This window comes from Lampetra planeri, chromosome 15 (genome assembly GCF_965212315.1).
Source record: "Lampetra planeri chromosome 15, kcLamPlan1.2.h2, whole genome shotgun sequence".
Classification (NCBI taxonomy): Eukaryota; Metazoa; Chordata; class Hyperoartia; order Petromyzontiformes; family Petromyzontidae; genus Lampetra; species Lampetra planeri.
The window spans coordinates 9,300,448-9,322,415 of record NC_136121.1 but is presented as its reverse complement, the minus strand read 5'-3'; the positions used below and the strand labels follow the sequence as shown (position 1 = coordinate 9,322,415).

Genomic DNA, 21,968 nt, shown 5'->3' with positions numbered 1-21,968 from the left:
TCATGATTGTTTCCTGTTATTACAAAGCAACCCAGCAGGGGGCTTTACTGGTACAAGGCACCGCGGGCCCCATTGTGTTAGAGTTCATTTCACACTGCCATGGCTTGCATTTGTGGCGAGTGATATTTGATCTGGACTGGGACAACCACACCCCCCCTCCCCCACCTTTTTCACCAACATTGCACTGACAAGCGTGGTGAAGTATGGTCAAACAACCCCAGCGTGGGGAGATCTTCATCCAGCAGTGAATTGCCAAATGGTTGTACTGTACATAATAACCAAGCAGCATTGATTTAACAGGCAAACCTCTACTGATGAGACTATGAAGGTGAAATTGGTCCAGATTTGACATTCTTAAACAAATATTAATGATCTGATGGACAATGCACTACTTTACAGTTGGGCTCCGGATAAATGTAATAAATACGAGCGAAGCAAAGGGCATATACAAAAATATTCACGGAACAATTCTCTACACTATTTGAATTGTCTTCCAGAGTAACAAAACTTCTGTCCACCAGCTATTGCTGGTGGACCGAAGTAAGAATAATGACATAAATAAGCAGACAAGGGCAGGTTAGAGTCCTTTTGGAAAGCTGAATTTTACAATGAGAAGTTACATACCGATGTGCCCACATGAGCACACAAGGCATTATAATACCGAAATCAGTGCGTACTACCCATGAGATGTGAATAGGAAACATGGTTATACTGGTAGGAACGAAGTGGACCAGACCACCAATAGATTATATCGTCCGTCCGTCCGTCCGTGTATCAACATCGCCCCCTACTGCAAACACTTGGCAGGACCCTACAAAAACCTTTTGACTCAGTGGGGCTTTCCTGGCTTAACAAGTGTAATAATACATTATGTTTATATTCTTTGGTTATTCGTTCCTACCAGCCCACCCCGCAGGGTCCTGTTACTGGTAGGAACGAAGTGGACCAGACCACCAATAGATTATATCGTCCGTCCGTCCGTCTGCGTCCGTTTGTCCGTCCGTCCGTCCGTCCGACAAGATGGCCGCCCGCTCCCCCTGCGATCTGTGAATTAAAGAAGATGGCCGTCGCTTCCGGCGCCTCACGGCGAAACTTTTTGATCGACTGACTATGGGCGAACTCATTTATTCTGGTGGGTGAACAGTGGCGGGGAGGGGTGGAGGAGGAATTGATGATAAAAAACAAACTTGCACCATCGTTACAGCTGCCGCGACGAGAGATGTGGGAGGAGAAGCGGCGACCGCTGCCTTGCAGGTGAGAGGTGCGTGTGTGTGTGCGTGTGTGTTTGCGTGCGTGTGTGTGCGTGTGTATGCGCGTGTGTGTGCGTGTGTATGCGCGTGTGTGTGCGTGTGTGCGTGCGTGTGGGTATATGTGTGACTGTGTGCGTGTGTGTGCGTGCGTGCGTGTCCGGCCCACTCGAGCGGCGTGATGAATGGGCGCTATTGGGCTTCGGATCGTTATTCACGGCGAACTGGAAGCGTAGCAACACAACTTCAATTACGTGTGTGTGCGTGTGCGTGCGTGCATGTGTGTGTACGTGTGTGTGTGTGTGCGTGTGTACGTGTATGTGCGTGTGTGCGCGTATGTGCGTGTGTGTGTGCGCGTGTGTGTGCTTCCTGGAATTACATCGAGAGCCAAAAAGAGGAATCAGAATACCAAAATCAGTGCATACTGCCTGCTATGAGATATACTCAGAAACACCATCGTTAGCAACAAGACTGAACAGGGCGTAAAGTAGCATAGATCTGTTTCCTGGAATTTCATCTAGAGACAAAAAGAGGAAAAACACGTGGATTAGAGGGCATGGGGACGTCAATTACAAGTCAAACTTTTAAAAAGTGGGCTTGGGCAGGACATGTCACGGCTATGATGGCAGATGGCCAAGAAAAATAAGAGTTGCAGCCAAGGAATTGAAATCGTCTGAGAGCTCGTGACCTAGTAGATGGAGCGATGAAAACAGCTCATGTGACGGTGCAAGGTGGAATGTTACATCGCAACATCGAGAGAGGTGGCCGGAGCACGGGAAGGCATTCACCCAGCAGTGGATCGTACATGGTTGTTGATGACAATGAATTTTGTGAAGAGCCAGAGAGTACTGTACAACATCAAACGTGGCTTTTCGTAACCAATACGATTAATATTTGCTGGGTTAGGCCACGCGATAGTTTTATGACAACGTTCTTGACATTAACCCTCGCATCACCCAACAATTGGATTGTCACTTTGCAAACAAATTTGTCACGAAAGTCTTAAGCCACCGGTGAGAAGTGTTATTGGTCAGGATTTGATCAATACTGTACATTGATTGGCACGTTTGAATAATAATTTGTGTGAACTTGACAATCTGTGTCGGGTGGTGGAGGGTTATTGACAAGCATTTAGTGCTGCTGCGTTGGCAGTGGCGCACACGCAGTTAACAAAAAAACAACGTCAACATGCTACAAGGGCCGTTGCCCGAAACGTCGCTTATCATATGTATTTGTGTTCTTCGTTTTCGACCACCGTGTCATCGACGAATGCTGTGAAATTGTTGTCCGACCCAATAAATCAAATATTTGGTCGGACAACACCAGTACGTACATCCGTCACATCTGTGCGAGAAATTGTGAATCGAAATCGTCATTGATGGTGCAAGCGGAAAAATTAAATCAACCCCAGCAGCGTTCCGCGTCGCCTAGCAACCGGCAACAACACGGGGGGGCGTGTCGCTGTGTTGGGGGCGTGTCGCTGTGCGTTGGGGGCGTGTCGCTGTGCGTTGGGGGCGTGTCTCGCTGTGCGTTGGGGCGTGTCCCTGTGTGTTGGGGGGCGTGTCGCTGTGCGTTGGGGGCGTGTCGCTGTGTGTTGGGGGCGTGTCGCTGCGCGTTGGGGGCGTGTCGCTGTATGTTGGGGGCGACGTGTGCGTCGTGACGTCACCACGCACGGACGTCACGGCGCGCGCTGACGTCAGGGCTCGAGGCGCGCCACTGATTTAGGGTGGAGGATGAGGCGCTGCTTCGGCGGCGGCTTCGGAGTCGGTCTGTGCGATAAAAAGTTTTCTACGACCGCCGCACATTGTCGCCGCGCCAATTTCTCTCGCCGCAACTGGCATTTTTCTGTACGCACACAAATACGGACGAGCACTTCGCTCTGCGTGATTCCTAACTAACCCGAGCGCGCTAGTCGACCGCGCACTGGGTGGAGACCAGGCGGGTTTTAGTTTGCTCGCCATGGTGGACGTGGTGGTGATGACGGGGGAGGAGACGGAGGATGCCTCGACGATGACGACGGTGATGGTGGTGAACGGCAACAGCGTCGACGGTGATGTTGGCGGTGACGACGGTGACGACGGTCACGGCGGCCGTCGGCAGCGGCTTGCGGCATCTGCGCAGCGCAGGGGAGACTCGCCCGAAGTAGCTCAGCTCCAGGAGCTCGTGAAGAAACTCGAGCGGCAGAACGAGCAGCTGCGCCGGGCGAGAAGGACGGGCGCGAAAAGGCGGCAGATGAGCGACGATCACCGCCAACTCCTCGACTTCCAGCTCATCCACCAGCAGCGACAACCAAATGCTGAAGAGCACAGAGGTTGGATGGACCCCGCCGCCGCCGGATTAACTTCTCCGTTGCTAGGGCCGCCGTGCCGTGGTTGCGCGGACTTTCAGCCACTGTCACCCACGTCGCCCACGTCGCCCACGTCGCCGATGTCCTCGGGCCTCCAAAGTCCCACTTCAGACCTCCAGACCACCGTGATGCCTGATGCAGGATCGGGACGTCTCCACCACCGTCATCACCACCAACGTCACCACCGTCGACACCGTCAGCAACAGCAACAACAACAATTTGGGCCTTCGGACCATTATCCCGTGTCTTCAAACTTTCAGGTGGCCTCGGATCTGCAGTTGTCTTCGGATCTTCATCCCATTTCGCCGGATCTCCATGTGCCCTCAGATCGCCAAGTGTCCCCGAATCTGCATCCCATGTCCGTGGACCTTCATCCCATGCCCTCGCACCCCCACGTGTCTTTGCGCCATCAATCCGTTCCCACTGATCTTCGTGTGTCCTCAGACCTCCAGGTTTCTTCTCACCGGCAAGTCCATGCCGTCTCGTCGGATGGCCACGCCACTTTCGCAGACCCACAGCCACCAAGTTCAGTTCGAGTGGAGGAGACCTTGGTGGGGCCGGGAGGACACCGAGACGGAACCCTGAATACCGTGGCCTTAGTTGATCTTGAAGAGTGCGCACGCTGGCAAGATGAGAGCTGGCAAGTGCAAATTGCTCGTCTCTTCTGGCTGCTTCACTCGTGTAACAACATGGTCATCCAGTACTTTTCGTTTTAAAGTTACACTGTGTAACACTATACTGTATCTTCTACGTGACTTTATCCAGTACTTTTCATTTTAAAGTTACACTGTAACACTATACTGTATCTTCTACGTGACTTTACCGAAAGAACCAAGAATATGAATCCCTGCAGTCACGAAAGCTTTAAATCGAAATACAGTATAGTTTCGATTTAAAGCTTTCGTGACTGCAGGGATTCGTATTATTGTTTCTTTCGGTAAAGTCACGTAGAAGGGAAATAATAAAATAATATAAAATAAAAATTCTCACGACGTTTCGACTGGTGTGAAATCTGATGATGATTGCTTGTGTTGCAGTCGAAACGTGAGAATTTTTATTGTTTTATATTTATATTATTTTATTATTTCTCTTCCACGTGACTTTACCGAAAGAATCAAGAATACTATACTGTATTGTTATGCATGTTTATTTTTTACTGTACTTTCTGTAATGTTACCTCCACTCAGAACGTCTGTGAATCATGGATTTAGAACGAGGTTTCATCTTTATCAGATTTACATTTCTTGGTTTGCCTGCACTTTGCTGATCCATGCCTGTCTCCCGTCCGCTTCGCTGCTGCGAAATTATCCGACTCAACTTTTACGCGGTACATTTTCAGGCTAACAATAACACGTGTAGCAGTTTAATAATAATGAAAACATGTCTAAGCAAGCTGCTTAGGTATAGCTGTTTTCCTTACTCGGGAATGTGACTATTAAAGCAACTGTTAAGTATTAACAGAGCCCATTTTCCACACAGATAATTTTAGGTTAAGTGAGCCAGTATATTTAAGCCTTGGTGCTATCATTAAGTAATATCAGTACCATCAATGATGCAAAGTTTATCAAGTAATTTCCTTCAACCTGCACTAATCTGGGGTCATTAGTGCACTTTTTACATCAATAGCTATTCTTTTTTTCTTATCCACTTAGCCGTTGGCACTCTCCCATCCGTCATCCTTTCAGGCCTTTTTGAGTTTGCAGAATGCATTAGCAGGTTTGTTTAATGCTGCCAGGGAAAGAATAAACTGTTTAGTTTTTATGTCTCCAGATAACCTTCCAGCGCCCACCACAATCCCACCCCAAGCTCATTGATTTCTTTCCCCCCCTTCCCCTGGGGTGCGCTCCTTCCTGCCCGCAGGCTGTACACGTCTTCTCGCCAATGCAGCACCTCTGACGGGACGACGCCGAGCTGGTACGAGTGGAGCCGTCAAGTCCTGGACAACCCGAGCCCCGAGATGGAGGCGGCTCGCCGCTCCCTCATGTCGCGCCTCAGCAGCACAATGCTTGGTATGGGGTGCAGCACTTACCCACTTGGCCCGCAAAGCGAGCAACCCTCGAACTAAGGGCAAGGAGATGCCTATGGTCGTGTGGTATGAGTCTTTAGTCTTAAGATTCATATCACACCATCATACAGACTCGGTTATATATGCTTCTTTCATATGGATTAATAGCAGAAGATTAAGAAGAAGACTTGGCTGTACGTATATTACAAAAATACATTTCATAGCCTCTAGGTTTAAGGTCGCAGAACCGTGGCTGAAGTTATTATAGGGATCACTTGCAGATTTAAAGAGCAAGAAGATGCAGGAGCTGCTGCGACGTGAATATGTAAGTCTTCTGGGTTGTCTGGTGATTATAAATAGACTAAATTAAAAATAACATTCTTTTTATAACCCCTAAATTAAGGTGGCAAGTGCCATTGCTCAAATAATTTAAGAGGGCACCTGCAGCTATGAGCAAGTGGATACGGAGGGTAGTGCGCCAAGAATCTAGTCTACAGGCTTGGCTGGTGATTAAAGACGGACTATAGATGTCGGTTTAATCTGCCATGACTCAAATAATCTTCAGGGGTACCTGCCTGTGATCAAATTTACTCCGCCACCTCTACCCGCAGCACTCATAAGATTTTTATCCCTGCTTACTCTGCTCTTCCCCTATAGTCGGTGTTCTTAGCTTTAAGGAAAAGCGTATTGACAGATGATACGAGCATATCGTTTTCTTGCATAATGTCATTATCAATCTCTTAAGCATGTCAATCAAGTGAAATGTCCTGTTGCAAATATGGCCAAGAATCAATGTGAATTTTGATATCAGCACTGGGATACCACTTTAGTGTGCTGTATGGTTTTGAGATTCGTTTAGCACATTTGGGACCCACTCTTAGCCACATAAGGGGAATTGCAGGATATATGATAGTTTAAAACGGTAGCAGGACTGTGGGGTGGGTAGCGTGGTGATGCAGTGGTTAGTGCATTGTGCTACAAGCCCGGGAACCTAGATTTGATTTCCAGCCAAAGCTGACATCAGTGGAAAGGGATACCTGAAATAGTACTGGGCCTTCCCTTCACCATTCGCACTCACCTACGTGGGGAAATTTGGTCACATAACCCACGTAACTGACACGGCGTAGGATGACCTTTCTTCCAGCAGTGGATTGACAAAGGACTCTCAACCATACAACATGGCTGTATGTTTGCACACATTATATACACATCACACAATTTCCCATTTGTTTCTCCCGCAATTTCACCTTATTTTACATTTCACCCACAATATACAGTGCCTTTTATATGGTACGAAACTGCCAGTGTGGCACAGAAGGGAACACTGGTGAATAGATATTGTGGCCATCACTGCTATAGCATGATCATAAAAGGCAGTGTTTTGTGCTGGCACAAACACGCGACACAAAACTCTTGTTTCAGCCAAATGGTCAAAAGGGGCCACGGGATGCGAGCAGTTTCTGGAATTTGGCAGCCATAGTGGAAGCGCAGTAGAGCCCCATTGTGCCTTGACCGATTAGGTCCGTGGCCCCGTCCCATGTTCTTGCTGTCCTGTAGGCAGTTCCACAGTGTTCCTTTTATGTACAGCTTGGCCTAAACTGTGGAAGGTCAGTGACAGCAGTTATGCATGCCACTTTGTGGCATTGCGTGATTGAAAGTCATAAATATGCTTGCACGATACAGCAATAACGTTTTTCCCGATATGACAGATATGATATAAAATTTCATAATGATTATTGCCGTATCAATATCCCACTACTTTGTAATTGTAATTTAACTTTTTATTCGATAATATGTATGCTTTTCTGCATTTCCAGGACACATATAAATTACTTATGTTATTTAACTGCAGTTCAGTACAACCTGCCATAAGTCTTCTAAACGTTGGAAACTTACAATCTATAATGCTTACAGGGCAGTGCCGTCAGCCATGCAAGGAACAGTTGAGTAGTTAATTAAATTATGGAGATGACGATATCACGTTAACTGCCATGCTGTCAATGACTCCAGAAAACATTTTACAAGGTGGTCATTAAATGGATATCTGTTATTTACAATTTGAATAGTTTATTTTGTGATTTCATATTTTTTCAATCGCAGAATATTTAAGAAACACGATGAGCAACGGTAATCAGGATTTAGCAATATTTAACTAAACAGAAAATAGAATTATTATGGATATTATCATGTACAATGAACTATTATATCGCGGTAGCCCTAGTAATAACCTTGTATGTTTATGAAGATATGTTAATGCCAACTTTTCAGTTATTGGCAGATGTGGGTACATAGCATCTTGCACAGCTTTGAAGTTCTGGCATGCAGCGTTAATATTTCCATGAAATAAACATCTACCTCGTTCATGCAGCAACTGAAGCTGAATGCATTCAATTTGATCCACTTTCGTGTATGGTGAAATCACCCTGAAATCACCCTGAATGCACCCGATCATGTCAAAACGTGGAAACTAATCAGAGTTCAGCCTGATTAGTACTTGAATTGGAGACTCCCTGGAAATACCAGGTGTTGTAGGCTTGGGCTTCATGTTGACCAGGAGATGGCAGTGCAAAAATGAGTACACCAGTCAATCGGCAGGTCACGTGTGGTGGGGTAAAGTGGGTACTGCCACCTTTTCCAAGATGTCTGGCCAGTGTGAAAGAGTACGCCAAATCCCCTCTTGAGGGGCTCCCGAGAGCTCCCTCTAGTGGAGGCCCTTTCCCCAGAAGTGGCATGAGCAAGCAATTGTAGAGCTGCATCTTTTTTTACTTGTCTGAGCTATGGCTACGAGCTTGGGCAGGCTCTGACAAGTTTGGTGGTCATTCATATTAATTTCGCGTGCGCATTTGTGCCGAGCCAGGCCACAGATGCATCATTTGCAGAATGCAGTGTCCTCAAACCCGCTAAGCTTGGTTAGCGGACAGTTCTTAAACAATGCGTCATCCTCTTGTCTTGTACCACAGCTGCAGTTCAGGTTGTCGTATCGGCCCCACCTGTGCAGGCTTGATGCACACAGGCCTTGGCCAGTTCAGAACCTGTTGAGCAGGGCCCAGTCACGGTGGGCGGACCGTAGCGTCGTCCACCACGGGGAATTGGTTCCTTGTTGATGATGAGCCACTCCTCACACCACAATGACTGCTGACACATCCTTGCATGGCATATTGGCCCACAGTGGGTGCCGTGATGACAGACGGGGAGAGTAGGCGGGCAAAAGATGTTTGTCAGCGAAGGACTTAGGTTGGCGCAAATCTTCTCCAGTAGCTCGCCAGTGGCATTCTCCGGACGGATGTGTGGATTTGCTCAGAACTGGAATCCAATAGAGTAGTCTGTCGAAGAGCTGCTGAGATGATGAGCATTATCTAATGTAAATTCCTGTCAACAAGCTTTGTGTGCGAGTGCACACCAAGATTGTAATTTCTATAATGGCTAATAAGTGTCTGAAGCCACATAGACACTACAAACTATTACGTGATATAATATTGCCCAAAAAAAACCTACTCCTTATAAATATTGCCTTGGTGTCAGTGCGTGCAACATTATTTGAAAATCCTATTATCTGAAATATTTACCGGGTGTGCAGGGTGGTGCATGACCCTTATCCAGTACATTGGAAGCAGGGGTCAGTGCATCCTATAGATTTTGTAAACTCTAAAACCTGCTGAGCTGTGTGATAAGATGGCAGTAGAGATATGTGTGTGCACCTGTTGGTGTAAATCTTTCAGCTTCATTCCCTTAGTTGTGTGGGTTTTCTTTGGGTACTCTGGTTTGTTCTGACATGCTAAAACGCTTCTCATAAAGGAATAGGCCAAATATTTCAATGCAGGACTCTCCTGAAAATCCACAAGTCTTGATACACCTTGAGGCTTTCACAGCTACGTACATGGAATCCTACACATCGTGTGTGATTAGTCAAACAATACAAATGTGTCCAGTGGAGTCTTAAGTACTAAACCTGGTGTTTACAAATGGCTATACATAATGTATTGTTTGTAATCGTGTCTTTTGGTTCGACCAGTTTGTGTCTACTGTACGACACACGTACAAAAGGGGAGTGACACGCGATACGCCCAACTCGGATTCATCCACGACGGGACACTCATAGATTTCCTGCAGGGGATTTAGCTAAATCGCAGGCTACCTGCCAAGCCCATACACCTGCATTTCAAAACCCTACAGCCATATCACAAAGCGCTCAGACAGGAACCGGCACGATCAGTTTGCGAGTTCAGGGATTTTTAGGCAATGTTTTTTTTCACCCCCCTCCAGCCCCACCCCCCCCCCAACTTGAATTGTGCTTTATATGTGTGGTTTTTGTTGTAGCTAATACACTACATGCACAATTTAGATTAATAGTGAAAAGAATTGGTGCCAGAATGATAGATTATAACAAATAAGTTGCGTGTTGTTTTTAAGTTGGTTGTGCTTTTCCTATAATTTCACGGTGTGTTTCCTGTGCTTGCAAGAGAAGCGAGCGATGCTGAAAGTTCCATAACACGTTTTTGCCTGCTGTATAATTTACGCTCGCGTGCCTACGTTTTTTTTCCTCTTTCTTCCCTCGGGCTTTGCTCTGTATATTTATACAAAATGGAGCAGTCCAGCTGTCCGTTGAGAAACGTAAACAAAAGGATGTAAATTGTCCCCAACGTGTGCCGCCTTGGGTATTTTGGTTAAAAACATTTTTGCCCGATGGCGTAAGGCGTGCACTTATTGGGAACACGCCGGATAAGCAATGGAACGACACGTGGGTTTCACGGCCGTAACGGTGTTGTTTTGTTTCCTGACCATGTTTTGCAGGGAGCAGAAATAGGATGCACCGAGTGAGCGGCTGTAATCGGCAGTACACCATGGTGGGCTGCGGGGGCGAGAGCCCCAAAGGAGCTAACCTCACCTTGCCATCTTCCGCGCCGCAACTGGGGCGACATCGGCGAGCCGCTGTGGATGGTAATGGGGTCATACGTGTGCTGATGGCTTTGCAGTATTGACTGAGGCTAAAGTGGCGTCGAGTTTCAGAGAACACTGTGGGATGCAGCTGCTTGTCTTTGCAGTCTGCATTTAGATCGATCTTGAGTTTCAATAAGAATGTTATTTATCCAGGAAAGCTGCAATGAGGCTCATAATGCTTCTCAGGAAGGTTCTACTTTGGGGTGTTTTGCTAAATGTTTTTTTTAGCATTTATGTTCATACAGAAGGAAATTGATTACCCTGAGGAATTGTACGTGTCTGAGATGGTATTGCTGTTCCATGGCCACCTTGCAGTATAGCAGGTTTCGAAGTTTGATAAATCTAAAGTTCCAGATTAAGTTTGCACCACCGCACCTGGTGGTGATGCATGATGCCGTCACTCCAACCAAAGAGGTTGGCTGATTTATTGTTGCTATTCCAGTGTTTATTATAAGTCACAATGCAGTTTGTAATTGTGGCCTATGCATTTACTGTTTAAATGTAATGTATAGGTTTGTAAAGGTTACATTTGAATAAGAAAGTAAGTATATTCAAGAATATCAGGCAATATTAATCGCTCATTTGGTGACAGGAGTGAATGGTTTGCATTTTGCATACATATTTATTGGTATAAAAGTCTTAAACAGTACAAATGGGAAAGCAGCTGATAAAACTGATGAGTGATAGCTTGTCGAGGAAATGAAGACCTATAGTTTGAACTATAATAGTTATGGAGTCGGAGGTACAGGAGATAAAGAAAGGGAGTTCCAGACAGTGCGAGCAGCTGAGGATAATAAACAACGTAAATAATCACATCGCAATGAAACGTGTGAGAACACCTTGTCATCTTGTTTTTAACCTCGATTCTGCTTGTAGCTCAACTTTGCAATATGCTTATCTTTGAGATATTTTCTTCTCCACTTGGTTATCACTAAAGAATATAGACTGCTTCGGGTATATTCTTGGTTCTTTCGGTAAGTCACGTAGAAGGGAAATAATAAAATAATAAAAATATAAAACAACGCTTCAGGTACGTTTTATTTATGGCAAAATGGCTTTCAGTGGAGCTGACATTATCTTTTTCTTTCACAGATTGTGACTTGGACCATGTGACAAGGCGGTACAGCACTCCGCTAAATACATTCGGAAGCCCTGAGATTAAAAGCTCAAAGGGGCCAGACTATGAAACACCTTTGAAAATGATGCAGCTTATGAACGGAACCCAGATTCTGGATGGTGATGACTCTTGTATGGATTCCCGCCCAAGTAACATCTCTGAACTCCGACTAATGATCTGGCTTAAGGAGCAGAGTGAGTACTTTGAGATTCTACGTCTATTTTGAGCAACTGTTATCCAGCAGTCAACGCTTTTACCACTGGGCCAGTATGTACATGGTCGATGGCTTATTGTTTGATAATTTAAGCATGTCCTTTTTAAAAAAATAGATGTTGAAATTCCTGTGGTATGTCACAAGAGTATCATTGTGTGGCAGTGTAACAATATAAATTCCAAGTTATAAAATTATCTGGAGCTCAATGGTTTGAACAAAAATGTTTGTTTTATTCAGGCGTGTATGGAGGGTGTGCCCTGAACTTAAACAGTAAGGCACGTTGATCGATTTGCTGTCGTGGAAGTGTGCAACATTGAATTACCCATGTCGTGCATAAAAATATAGTGAAACTTTGTCTTTTCATGTCACAACATTAAGTTCTAAATCTGTGTAATTTATTAAACAGGCGAGATAGTCATTTTCTTTTGTTAAATATGTAATGTCATCATTATTTGGAAGTCATACAAAGTTTTTTTGGCTGGCATGTGGGTGGTCAAGTGTACAGGGCTCACGTGACCCACGTCCCACTGCGTTCAGCCGGGGTCATGCGTGCTATGTCACACCTGCCCTCCATCCACCCTCGAAAACATGTTAACATGGTGTTTTTGCATATTATTTTGTACTAATTGGAATTTCCTGTTTTTGTTAACAGTAGTTTTTTAAACAAGTTTAATTATCTTTAATTTGTAACTGTTCCATATGTATTTTATGTATTTCTGCATTATTTTCTTACAATCTGTTTCATGTTGTTGCTGTATTTCTTTAAACACAGGTGACCCTTAAAAAAGAGACACCTGGTCCCATTGGATTCCTATCTGACTATGAATTAAATGCATCTTATCTTTTGCTTGCAGAGCTGCAACAGCAAGAATTTGGGTCCTCGCTCAATGAGATGTCCCCGCCCATGTACTCTCCCGACATTCTCAAGCAGTGCATCCAGGTGTGCGGCTTTGACACAACATGCATCTGCAGTTTGGAGACAACCATGCTCGCAGAGACTGCCGCAGACCTTTCCTCGTGCCAGGGTTTCCTCCAGTCGGAGGCGACCGCCGATCCTCGAACAGGAGACCCGCCCGCTTCGCCGCCGCTGCCATGTGGGCCTCGTGTGGCGGATGAGCGTCAGGACGGGGACGGCTCGTCTGTGTCGGGGCCCGCAGATTCGCCGGGGCGACTCCGAGCACCACTTCTTCACGACCTCACCCCCTTCAGCGACCAGGAGGAGGAAGAGGACACCTGCGGTCCTTTCTCACCTTGCACGGACGATGTCGATTCTTCGAGAGGAAGCCGGCGAGAATCCCCAAGTGACCACCTCCCGAGCAAAGCGTCCCGGCTTCAGCCGCCCTTACGTCTGCGTGCACCGCAAAGCCTCCGGACAGACGGTAACATAAGCCGAGTTTGGTTTGCTTACCCAGTGATGTAATGTTGACAGAACGCAAAGGTCGAGTGCGGCTAATTTGAATGTTCACAACTAAAGATCATGGAAACATGCAATACAGATCAGAGAGTAGAGCAGTTGCCCATGAGTTTATATTGTAGCAAGTGATCACTCAACCCACCGTATATCTGGGTTGAGAAAAATTAGCAGCCTTTAATTGTCAAGCAGTTGTTTCCTTATGGAGACTGATCCCAGACCAAATGTGGAATTTTTGCCACTAGCCTTGTGAGTCACTTTCACGAATAAAATGATGCATTGCAATACGGTGTGCCTTTTCTTTTCATTGTATACTTACTGTACCGTGAATGTATATAATTGTCAAAAAAGAAAGTATACATATATTAGGAGTGCGAAAAAAATATATATGCATAGAACAAGCTGTGCATTACAAACATGTATTTAACTTGGATTTAAGTACATGTATGCATTGTTTGCATTAATTTATCTGGGGCAAGTTGAATCCTGAAAATCACAGCTGACATTAATGAGTGCTTGCAGTCAAAGTGGATAAACAATCTCCTGGCAACTGGCATAGTATGCATCAAGGAAGCAGTGTTGAATAATGTTTTAAAGTGTTCACTTATACATGTTCAGGATGCATCTTCATGCTACAGTGTACAGCATCAAAAACGTACAACATTGACGTGAAAGCAATATTTGAAGAAAAAAACACGTTTAAAAAAAAAAGCATTGTATAAATAATAATAATTTACAGTGCTTTTTCAATACGTTGCTGAATGAAGGCCGCCTCTCACTCCTGTCATGCTAGTTATTTGACCGTACTTCATGCTGGTCAGTGAGGATTTGCTTAAGATGTAGTGCCCAAAACCGGTTCAGATATCACTTTCCATTGATGTTTAGCTGTGGCCAGGAATTCATTTCAGATTACCCGGTTCATACTGCAGTGCGTGAACCACTTGTGTCATACTCCCCTGTATACTATGCACCAGACACAATACAATTTCATCTCAGGATGATGTATAATTATTGCAATTTAGGGTCATGATTCGATTGTGGTGAATGTTGGTGCCTCTTGGCTGCAGATGATGACGCGAGTTCAATTCATATAACATTCACATGCAAAAACATCAACTTTTATGCACTCTATACAGTTAATATATCGCGAGCTAAAGAATGTAAATCGATGCATCGTTCCACCTTGTATACAATCTTGTACAATTAAAGCGTTATTGAAATTTTTTATCTGCATTATTACATGTGTATGGTTTGTAGGCTTGCAGCAGAGGAGCAGACATTTAATGGTGGAGCCAGGGAGGGTGGCTTCCGGTCTCTCTCAGCCCCAGGCGGTGGTGCGGGGTACAGCGGTACCCCAAGGCTCTCAGCAGCGTCGAGTAGATGTGCCTGGTGCGGGACAAGCCAAAGGCCTGGCGACGGGTACGTGAGGTCGTTGGCACCATCTTTACATGCTTTTAAAAAGTGATATATTCTCTACTACATATATATATCAGTGGCATAGTAAATATGCCTTCACATTCCATTTAATCCTAATCAAACAGTGGTCTTAAAACAATCTGAAGCTAGAAACTAACCTGCATACGAGTTGTAAATCAAACTACTTGTCCTGAACATATTCCTAGCTATAACCCATGGCCTTATCTTAACCCCTAATAGTATCTGTGCCATTAACCAAAGCCAGGTATGGGCATGCTTACAATTTTGAACTCTGTTAAATATCACGACATCAGTGAATACACCGTTCTCAGATAGTAATTGTTTTGTGTTTCCAGCACCTTCGTCCTCCAATGGGCTGCCAGCGGTCACTAGCCCAGGCCAAAATGTCCGGCTGGCGAACACGAACGTGGGTCGCGCAGCGGAAACGAGGCCCCGCACTGTTGCGACGAACAAGCAGCCGGCGCCGCAGCCAAGGGCAGCGAGCGGTCCCACCACACCTGCTCGGTCGCGCCTCATGCAGGGACAGAGGCCGAAAGTGGGATCGCCTAGACACGGCCAAATCAATGCCAGCCCAAGTATGCAATGCTCACTCTTCAAATGTTGGTCTTTACCATCATTGTATCATTCAGATCTCACAAAGTGGTGCAGCCCTCCATGTTGGAGCCCATGGCAGTGAACATCTTTGTTCGAAAAGTACTTGCGAGAGCCATTCAAGTGACCTTTGCTCTACACAGCATGAGGCAGAACTTTCTTCCTACCTGACCTGCGACATAGATTAATGTTCGTTGCATGGCAGTCAAACAAATCTCTAAAATATTATAGAAACAAATTTACCGTGATGGTTGTACAGTCTTTGGTGACCAGGCGGAGACTGTCAACTCATTACACTTGAGAACATGGTTTAAACGCAGGCAGATGCTTGGATTCGAACCCAGGATATCAGCGGTGCCAGCTCAACGCTCTGAACCACCCAGGGAGCTCGTGACACAACACGCAATCTCTGCATTCTCCTGGGCACCAATTTCGCATGTGCTGCTCGATACACTGCTTCTTTGGCGCATATGGTATCTGGTTAGTTTAAATAGGCTTGTGTTTGCCCACCATCGCAGCTGCTTTGGCTATTTTGCATAAGGAAGAGTGTGGTAACTTGACTTGTCTGCTCTCTGTTGCACAGTGCTCTGGCTTGTTGATGCATTTTAAGTGGGGTTATACAATGTAAAGGTTACATGTACATGCCTGCAGGCATGAAAACATGAAATGTGCTATACTGCATTTTTCTTTGGGTAGGGAACCTTTTAAAAAGGTGATAGTTCAGAGGTCACTTTTGTATCTTGTTGAAAGCTTTGAACCTGCCTAGGCCAACAAATTCTATTGAACCCAAAAGAGAAAAGGATTTTCATTTAATGAAAAAACTGCATAAGATTAGTTTTATTTTTCAGTTTTTTTATATTTGTCCTTTCCCATTCTATGTCACCTTATAGATGATACGCATGTGAGCATGCCAAACCTGAACAGCACTATCGTGCGGCCGGCTCTTGCAGTTGTAAAAAACAGCCTCAGCCTGGAGTCCAATCTTCAGGATCCAGCTACAGATGCGTCTCTTCGCTGTAAAACCAAAACAGGTATCATCCCATCGTGTTTTGCAGCTTTTGACGTTGAATCCTCCCATGTTATGACACATTTGGCATTGTTTCTCATGAAACAATGATAGCTGTTTGTGGAATCGGATAGTTCTAAATATAAAACATTGCCTAGAAACTGGAGGAACATGCAACCCAAAAAATTAACCTAATAGTAGTTGAAGAAACGTTCCCAGGCTGTGTCCTTAATTTAAACGTCTGACAGAAACTTGGGGCTTATTTAAAGAGATAAAATCACTTTAAAGTTACTGTCAGGCAAGTCATTTTGGAACATGAGTGATATCACTGTCATGCATTTTATTGTCAGTGCAGTGACATCACCATGGTGCTATTTTTGAACCCCCGACCGATGTTAAAAGTCTTTATTTTCTCATTAACAAAGCTTCAAACTCATGGGACAGCCCAGTGCACACAGCTATTTGATTTTTGTGGGTTGTATCTCAAATGAACATTGTTGCAAAATATCGTAATAAGCTTTCATACTCTGCTGCTTTACCCCTTCCCGTTCCGATGACATACGTTCATCGGTTTTTCTTCCGATTCCGTTCCGATGACGTAAGTGTACATCGTCAAAATGAAACTGGAAGAAAATAACGTAACTTTATCGGTACCGAGGCTCCCACAAGGCCATGCGGGGAGGGCGTGTGGCACAGTTTGGCGTCAGCTATCGTAGAGTGCGGTCGTGTGCCTACAGTTATATGCGGCGAGTGCATTGCCTGTAAAAACAACAGCGATATGCCTCTCTAAATAAAATTAACGCTGAGCCGCTTGCATGTTTCGAGATTAATTGGTGAACTGGAACCCACCCTGCAACTTACAGATGTCTCGGAAAGGGTTAAGGACGACGTTTTCTTGAAGTGACATCTTTGTGCCGTAATAATTTTGTCACAGGCTCGTCGAGGCTGCGTCTGCCGACGTCGACTTCCCAGTCGAGGCTGCCGTGCAAAACGACGCCACCTCCCGCCGCGTCCGGAGCGAGCTATCGGACGACCTCCCAGTCGAGCAGTCCCGGCACTACTCAGGGCGGCCCAACCGGTTGTACCACCACGCACAAAGTGCCCTCGCCTGGAACCCCGAAACCCCGTTCCCGCCTGGTAGTTCCGAGCGCGTCCCCGTCGTCGGGAGTAGGAGCCGGCGACAGGATTGGTGGCACCCGGGCGGCAAGCACCAGCTCGTTGGGCAAGAGTGCGCTGCCGAAGCCGGCGGCAAGCAAGACCAGCCCTAACACCCAGCCGTGTTCTGTGGTGCCTCGCAGCAAGCTGGCACAGCCAACTCAGAGGTGAATATGTACCATGTACTTAAATGTTATGCTGTTTAATTGCACAGTTAACGTTGCATCGATGAACAGCCATTCTGTGGGTCATGTTACTTGCGGTGAATTGTGGGTATTAGAATTAAGCTTTATGCAAATTATAATAAAATGGCCTTTATTACATTGCAAACAAAAATTTACATAGAGGAACAAGAGAGCTGTGCAAGTGCTTGATGCTGCTTGCGATGTGTCTCATGCTACTTGGAGTCTTGCGTTTACAATGAATTGTAAAAATCATAAACATAGTTTGATGTGACATAGGAAACTTGTTGTGACACACAGTTCCGAAATGCATTGGTTGTGAAGGGTTTTTTTTTATCATTCATGGACTTAATGGCAGAACCCTTTTTACTCGCTACAAATCATGGGACTTTTAAATTGCTATATTCTTAGTTTCGGTAAAGTCACGTAGATAGAAAACTAAAACTGATTTTTTTTTTAAAATAAATAAATACCTTTAATAATAATAAAAAACGCGATAAAAATAATACAATGCAGTTAAAATTTATATTTTAATTTTATTTTTTAAACTTAATTTTACTATTTTTATTGTGTGTTTTATTATTCTTATTTTAATGATGTATTTAAATTTTATTTTATTATTTTTATTTTTTGTTTTCTATCTACGTGACTTTACCGAAAGAACCAAGAATATGAATTCCTGCAGTCACTAAAGTTTTAAGTCAAAATTTTTAATTGCTATTTTGTAAATGCTACACGTGCTGGTAATTTACATTTCTATCTTTCAAAACTATTAGGCGTCCGGAGCTTCAATTTGTAGATGTTGACAAAAGTAATGTCAAGCATCATTAATTTGATATGTAAATTTTGGACATTGTTTTTTCCCCCACAGGTCCCTACAAATGCAAAGGTCTTTCGGGGTGTTAAAGGATGCTTCATGCAGAGTCAACTACTAATGAAGGATATGTAGCAATCCCAGCATATACAGATATCTATTGACTTATAGGAGGTCTGCATGTGAGATTATGAGTGTTAACTGGTGCCATTCATCATACCTTTCTCAAATTACAGCCACCATATTCAGATTATATACCTCTTAAATTTGTGGATGCCCATACATAATTGGGTTTTGACTTGTTTTATAAAAAACAAATGTTATTCAAGTTGATAGGTTTGACTTTTTTGAACCACTGTAGATGTGCATAATTTACTGACATGCACGTACACTACTTAAGCATTCATTTATTAATCACCTTGCTTTGCAAAGAAGACCTTCATAGTTTCTTTGCGTGCTTTTGCACACGTGCTTAAAATTATTTTAAATGTATGTGCGGTGTATTTTGCAATCACACCTGCAAAGTGGCACTCGGAGGGATTTTAATAATGCTGTTGTACTTTGTGTTTTCTTCTTGTAACTTGCTAACCTTTATTGTGCCTAAACTCAGTACGCTAACCTTTATTCAGTCTTCGCGTGTACGTGGTAATTGTTTTTTTGACTATATATACTAATGGAACTGGATATCGTAGCAGGTTTAGTAATTTAATATATGCACATATCCAAAGTATAATTTACATAAGCTACCTTGTGAAAAGAGGTCACATTTTTTCAATTTTATAAGCTTAGTTTTTTTTCCTCCCGATTAATATTATTCAGGTCTATTTATTGTAAACTAAAGCCAGGAGTATATATAAATGTTCCCGAATAAATTCTGGGCACGCAGGTCTTGTTGTTAAATGTGTAGAGGATAGGTTAATATTTCCGTTATATACCAATGATGGCATTACAGATACGCTTTCGTAGAAGAAGTGGGATGTGTTTGTTGAGGGTATGGGGGACGTGTTGTGTGGCTGTTGAAATGGGACTGGAGTAATTTGGAAGGAAAATGGAAGGGTTACGGATTGTCATATAAGACAGACAGCTAGGAAAAAACGATTTTAAGTGGCTCACTGGTACGGTTGCCCAATCATTTGTGCTAGTTAACATTTGCTTTGCAAGTACATGGGTACAGAGTAAAATTTTTACCAGCTCTGCGAAGAGGATAATCATATTTGTCATGTTAATGTTCATGAATTTGCAGCCCTACCGTTGGAACTTTGTGTGTTAAATGCAGTGGTCTGTGGCTTCAACAAGGTACAACCTTCACTGGTGTTTACACAATGATACTACTAATATTGCACTACATAGCATTCAGTACCAGCAAATCCCGTTGCATGCCATAATGTTATGCTTAACTGACTTCTTTAGAAAGACTGTTACTAAATCCTGTTACAGAGGGGAATGTTTAAGTTCTGCTGTAAGCACTTGTGGCATATGTTTTGTACGTATATTTTACAAATGATAAACATTGCATAGCATGAATGCACCCAAAAGCCCCGAATGCAGCACTTACTACTTACTATATGGCAGCCTTGAAGGGTCGTCTGTACAATATTTTTTGACTTGCTGAACTTTCTCAGGCCAATTGTTCACCAAAGTTGTGCTTGTCTTAGGTTCTTTGGTCACTTTCCAAGACAATCAAATACAGAGGTATGGTGGACTTGGTAGGAACTTGGCATGCAATGATTCATCAATATAGTATATCAATTAAAGTGAGTTATTTTGCCCATGATGCATGCATAAAATTGCACTTGCCTGAATCCATTGAAATGTATGCAAATTATATGTAAATGATACGAGTAATGTTACTTTTAGGCTAATGGAGCAAAGGAACCATTCTTGAATCAAACCCCAAACCCTGCCTGAATCGTGACGATGTATTGAACCACTCGGGAGATGAATCCTAACATGCCTAGTAGGTATCCTGCTGATAAAAACCATAGTTTGCATTTTTACAAAGGAATATTTCAGATGTTGCCTTAATTATTGAACAGTAGTCATGCTCTTTAACTAAATTTTAGTTCGTTTATTTGAGCAGCATGGCTGGCAGGGAGAATTGTCTATGCACGTGTTTTGTGTTAACGTAATCTGAGCTTTGAATGCTGTCGGGTTCATCATGGTTCTGGTGATATTGTTAATGCCATTTAATGAAAAAGTTGGCGTATCTAGCGATATTTATATATGCCATTTTATGAACAATACATTAAATGCATTTGAGATTCATGTTTATATTTTTTATTTTGGGCGTGACAAAATCGCTTGACCAACCTGGGGGGTATTGTTCGTTGTTTATGTTGTCCTTTGTTTAATAAACATTTTGAGTTTAAACTTACAATACATTTATTCAACTGACCATTTATATGCTCTTGATTCCTAATGTTAATATCCGCAGCAGCAATGCTTTATCCACTGCTGTATGAAGGCTGCGGCCATCCATGTCTTCTCGCAATGTGTCCTTCCCAATCCCGTTTTACTTATGTCAATATGATCCATATATTTTGCGTCAGTTCTTTTCAACGTCTTGATACTGGCAAAAAGGTCCCATTGATGTAACTGCTCAACTCGAGCTATTCATACTTTGATACTTGTGTCGTGAGCGACTTCCGAGAAACATCGAGTAGAAAGAAGGCTTCTTGTTTATTAAGAGCACACTGGGCGATACATTACGTAACGCAGCTACACATAGGCGATCCTAACACATTAGCCCATCTCCGGCATACGCTACGATAGCTGTCCAACTAGCGCAGCGATGGCGAGTGAGAGGGTCTTAAGGAAGAACAGCCACGTGGTCGGGGACGAAGAGATGACAACAAGCAGCGACGCAGCCAGGACCCGCAACAGCACCCGAACCTCTGGTTCGGCAACCCTGATATGCGCCCCGGCGTGGCCAAGCCCCGCCTCTGGCCACGCCCCCTTCCAGAACCTTCGAGCAGGTTCCTGGAGCCTCTGGACTAACTCCGCCTTTCACCCAGATACGCCCCCCTTATAATAAGGCATTACATAATACCCCCGTAACCGCAATTACCCCTTCAGGCCGATAGGTGTCACCCTGTCATTACACTTGCATTGCCTTTTGGCGTTCTCTGGTCTAACACTGGTGAGACAAGGCCATCGAGAAGGCTGTCTTTGGTGTAGGCCAATCAGTTTCAAAGACGATGCATACAATATCAGAGCCTATTTGCATATTTTATCACAAGTATGTGTGATTAATGTAGACTTTGATGTCTTGAAATAGATATCTATTTGGTGTTTGAACATCATAACGCCTGTTTTATTGCCAGAAAGGGCAATTATTGACTAGACCGCAATTAAAATGATTCAATGCAATTCATGAAATGTAGAAGTACCTGTATAATAATTTACAGTCCTCTGTCAATCCACTTCTCCCAGAAGGCCTCCGTTACAATTCGACGAGACTTCTCCATGCTCGTCAGTACAGGTTGATGAAGTGAAGGCAGGACA

General features: G+C 44.1%; 1 protein-coding gene across 2 annotated transcripts; it reads left to right on the top strand.

Annotated features, from left to right (window-relative positions):
- The first annotated feature begins 2,935 nt into the window (after positions 1-2,935).
- On the top strand, positions 2,936-20,841 carry LOC144722697 (uncharacterized). Of its 2 annotated transcripts, XM_078601010.1 has the most exons (10): positions 2,936-4,234; positions 5,455-5,603; positions 10,391-10,537; positions 11,630-11,848; positions 12,723-13,247; positions 14,537-14,698; positions 15,052-15,291; positions 16,198-16,338; positions 17,248-17,635; positions 18,522-20,841. In XM_078601010.1, exons 1-10 carry the CDS (start codon positions 3,207-3,209, stop codon positions 18,583-18,585), a joined length of 3,063 nt encoding a protein of 1,020 aa, XP_078457136.1. In that variant the 5' UTR covers positions 2,936-3,206; the 3' UTR covers positions 18,586-20,841. The 2 variants fall into 2 exon arrangements, with proteins under 2 accessions (XP_078457136.1, XP_078457137.1); XM_078601011.1 differs by lacking the exon at positions 16,198-16,338.
- Positions 20,842-21,968: the final 1,127 nt, after the last annotated feature.

Coding starts and splice junctions, on each gene's coding strand:
- LOC144722697 (XM_078601010.1), top strand. CDS start 3,207: ATGGTGGACGTGGTGGTGATGACGGGGGAGGAGACGGAGGATGCCTCG. Junction 11,849..12,722: donor GATCTGGCTTAAGGAGCAGA/GTGAGTACTTTG, acceptor TTTTGCTTGCAG/AGCTGCAACAGCAAGAATTT. Junction 13,248..14,536: donor GCAAAGCCTCCGGACAGACG/GTAACATAAGCC, acceptor TATGGTTTGTAG/GCTTGCAGCAGAGGAGCAGA.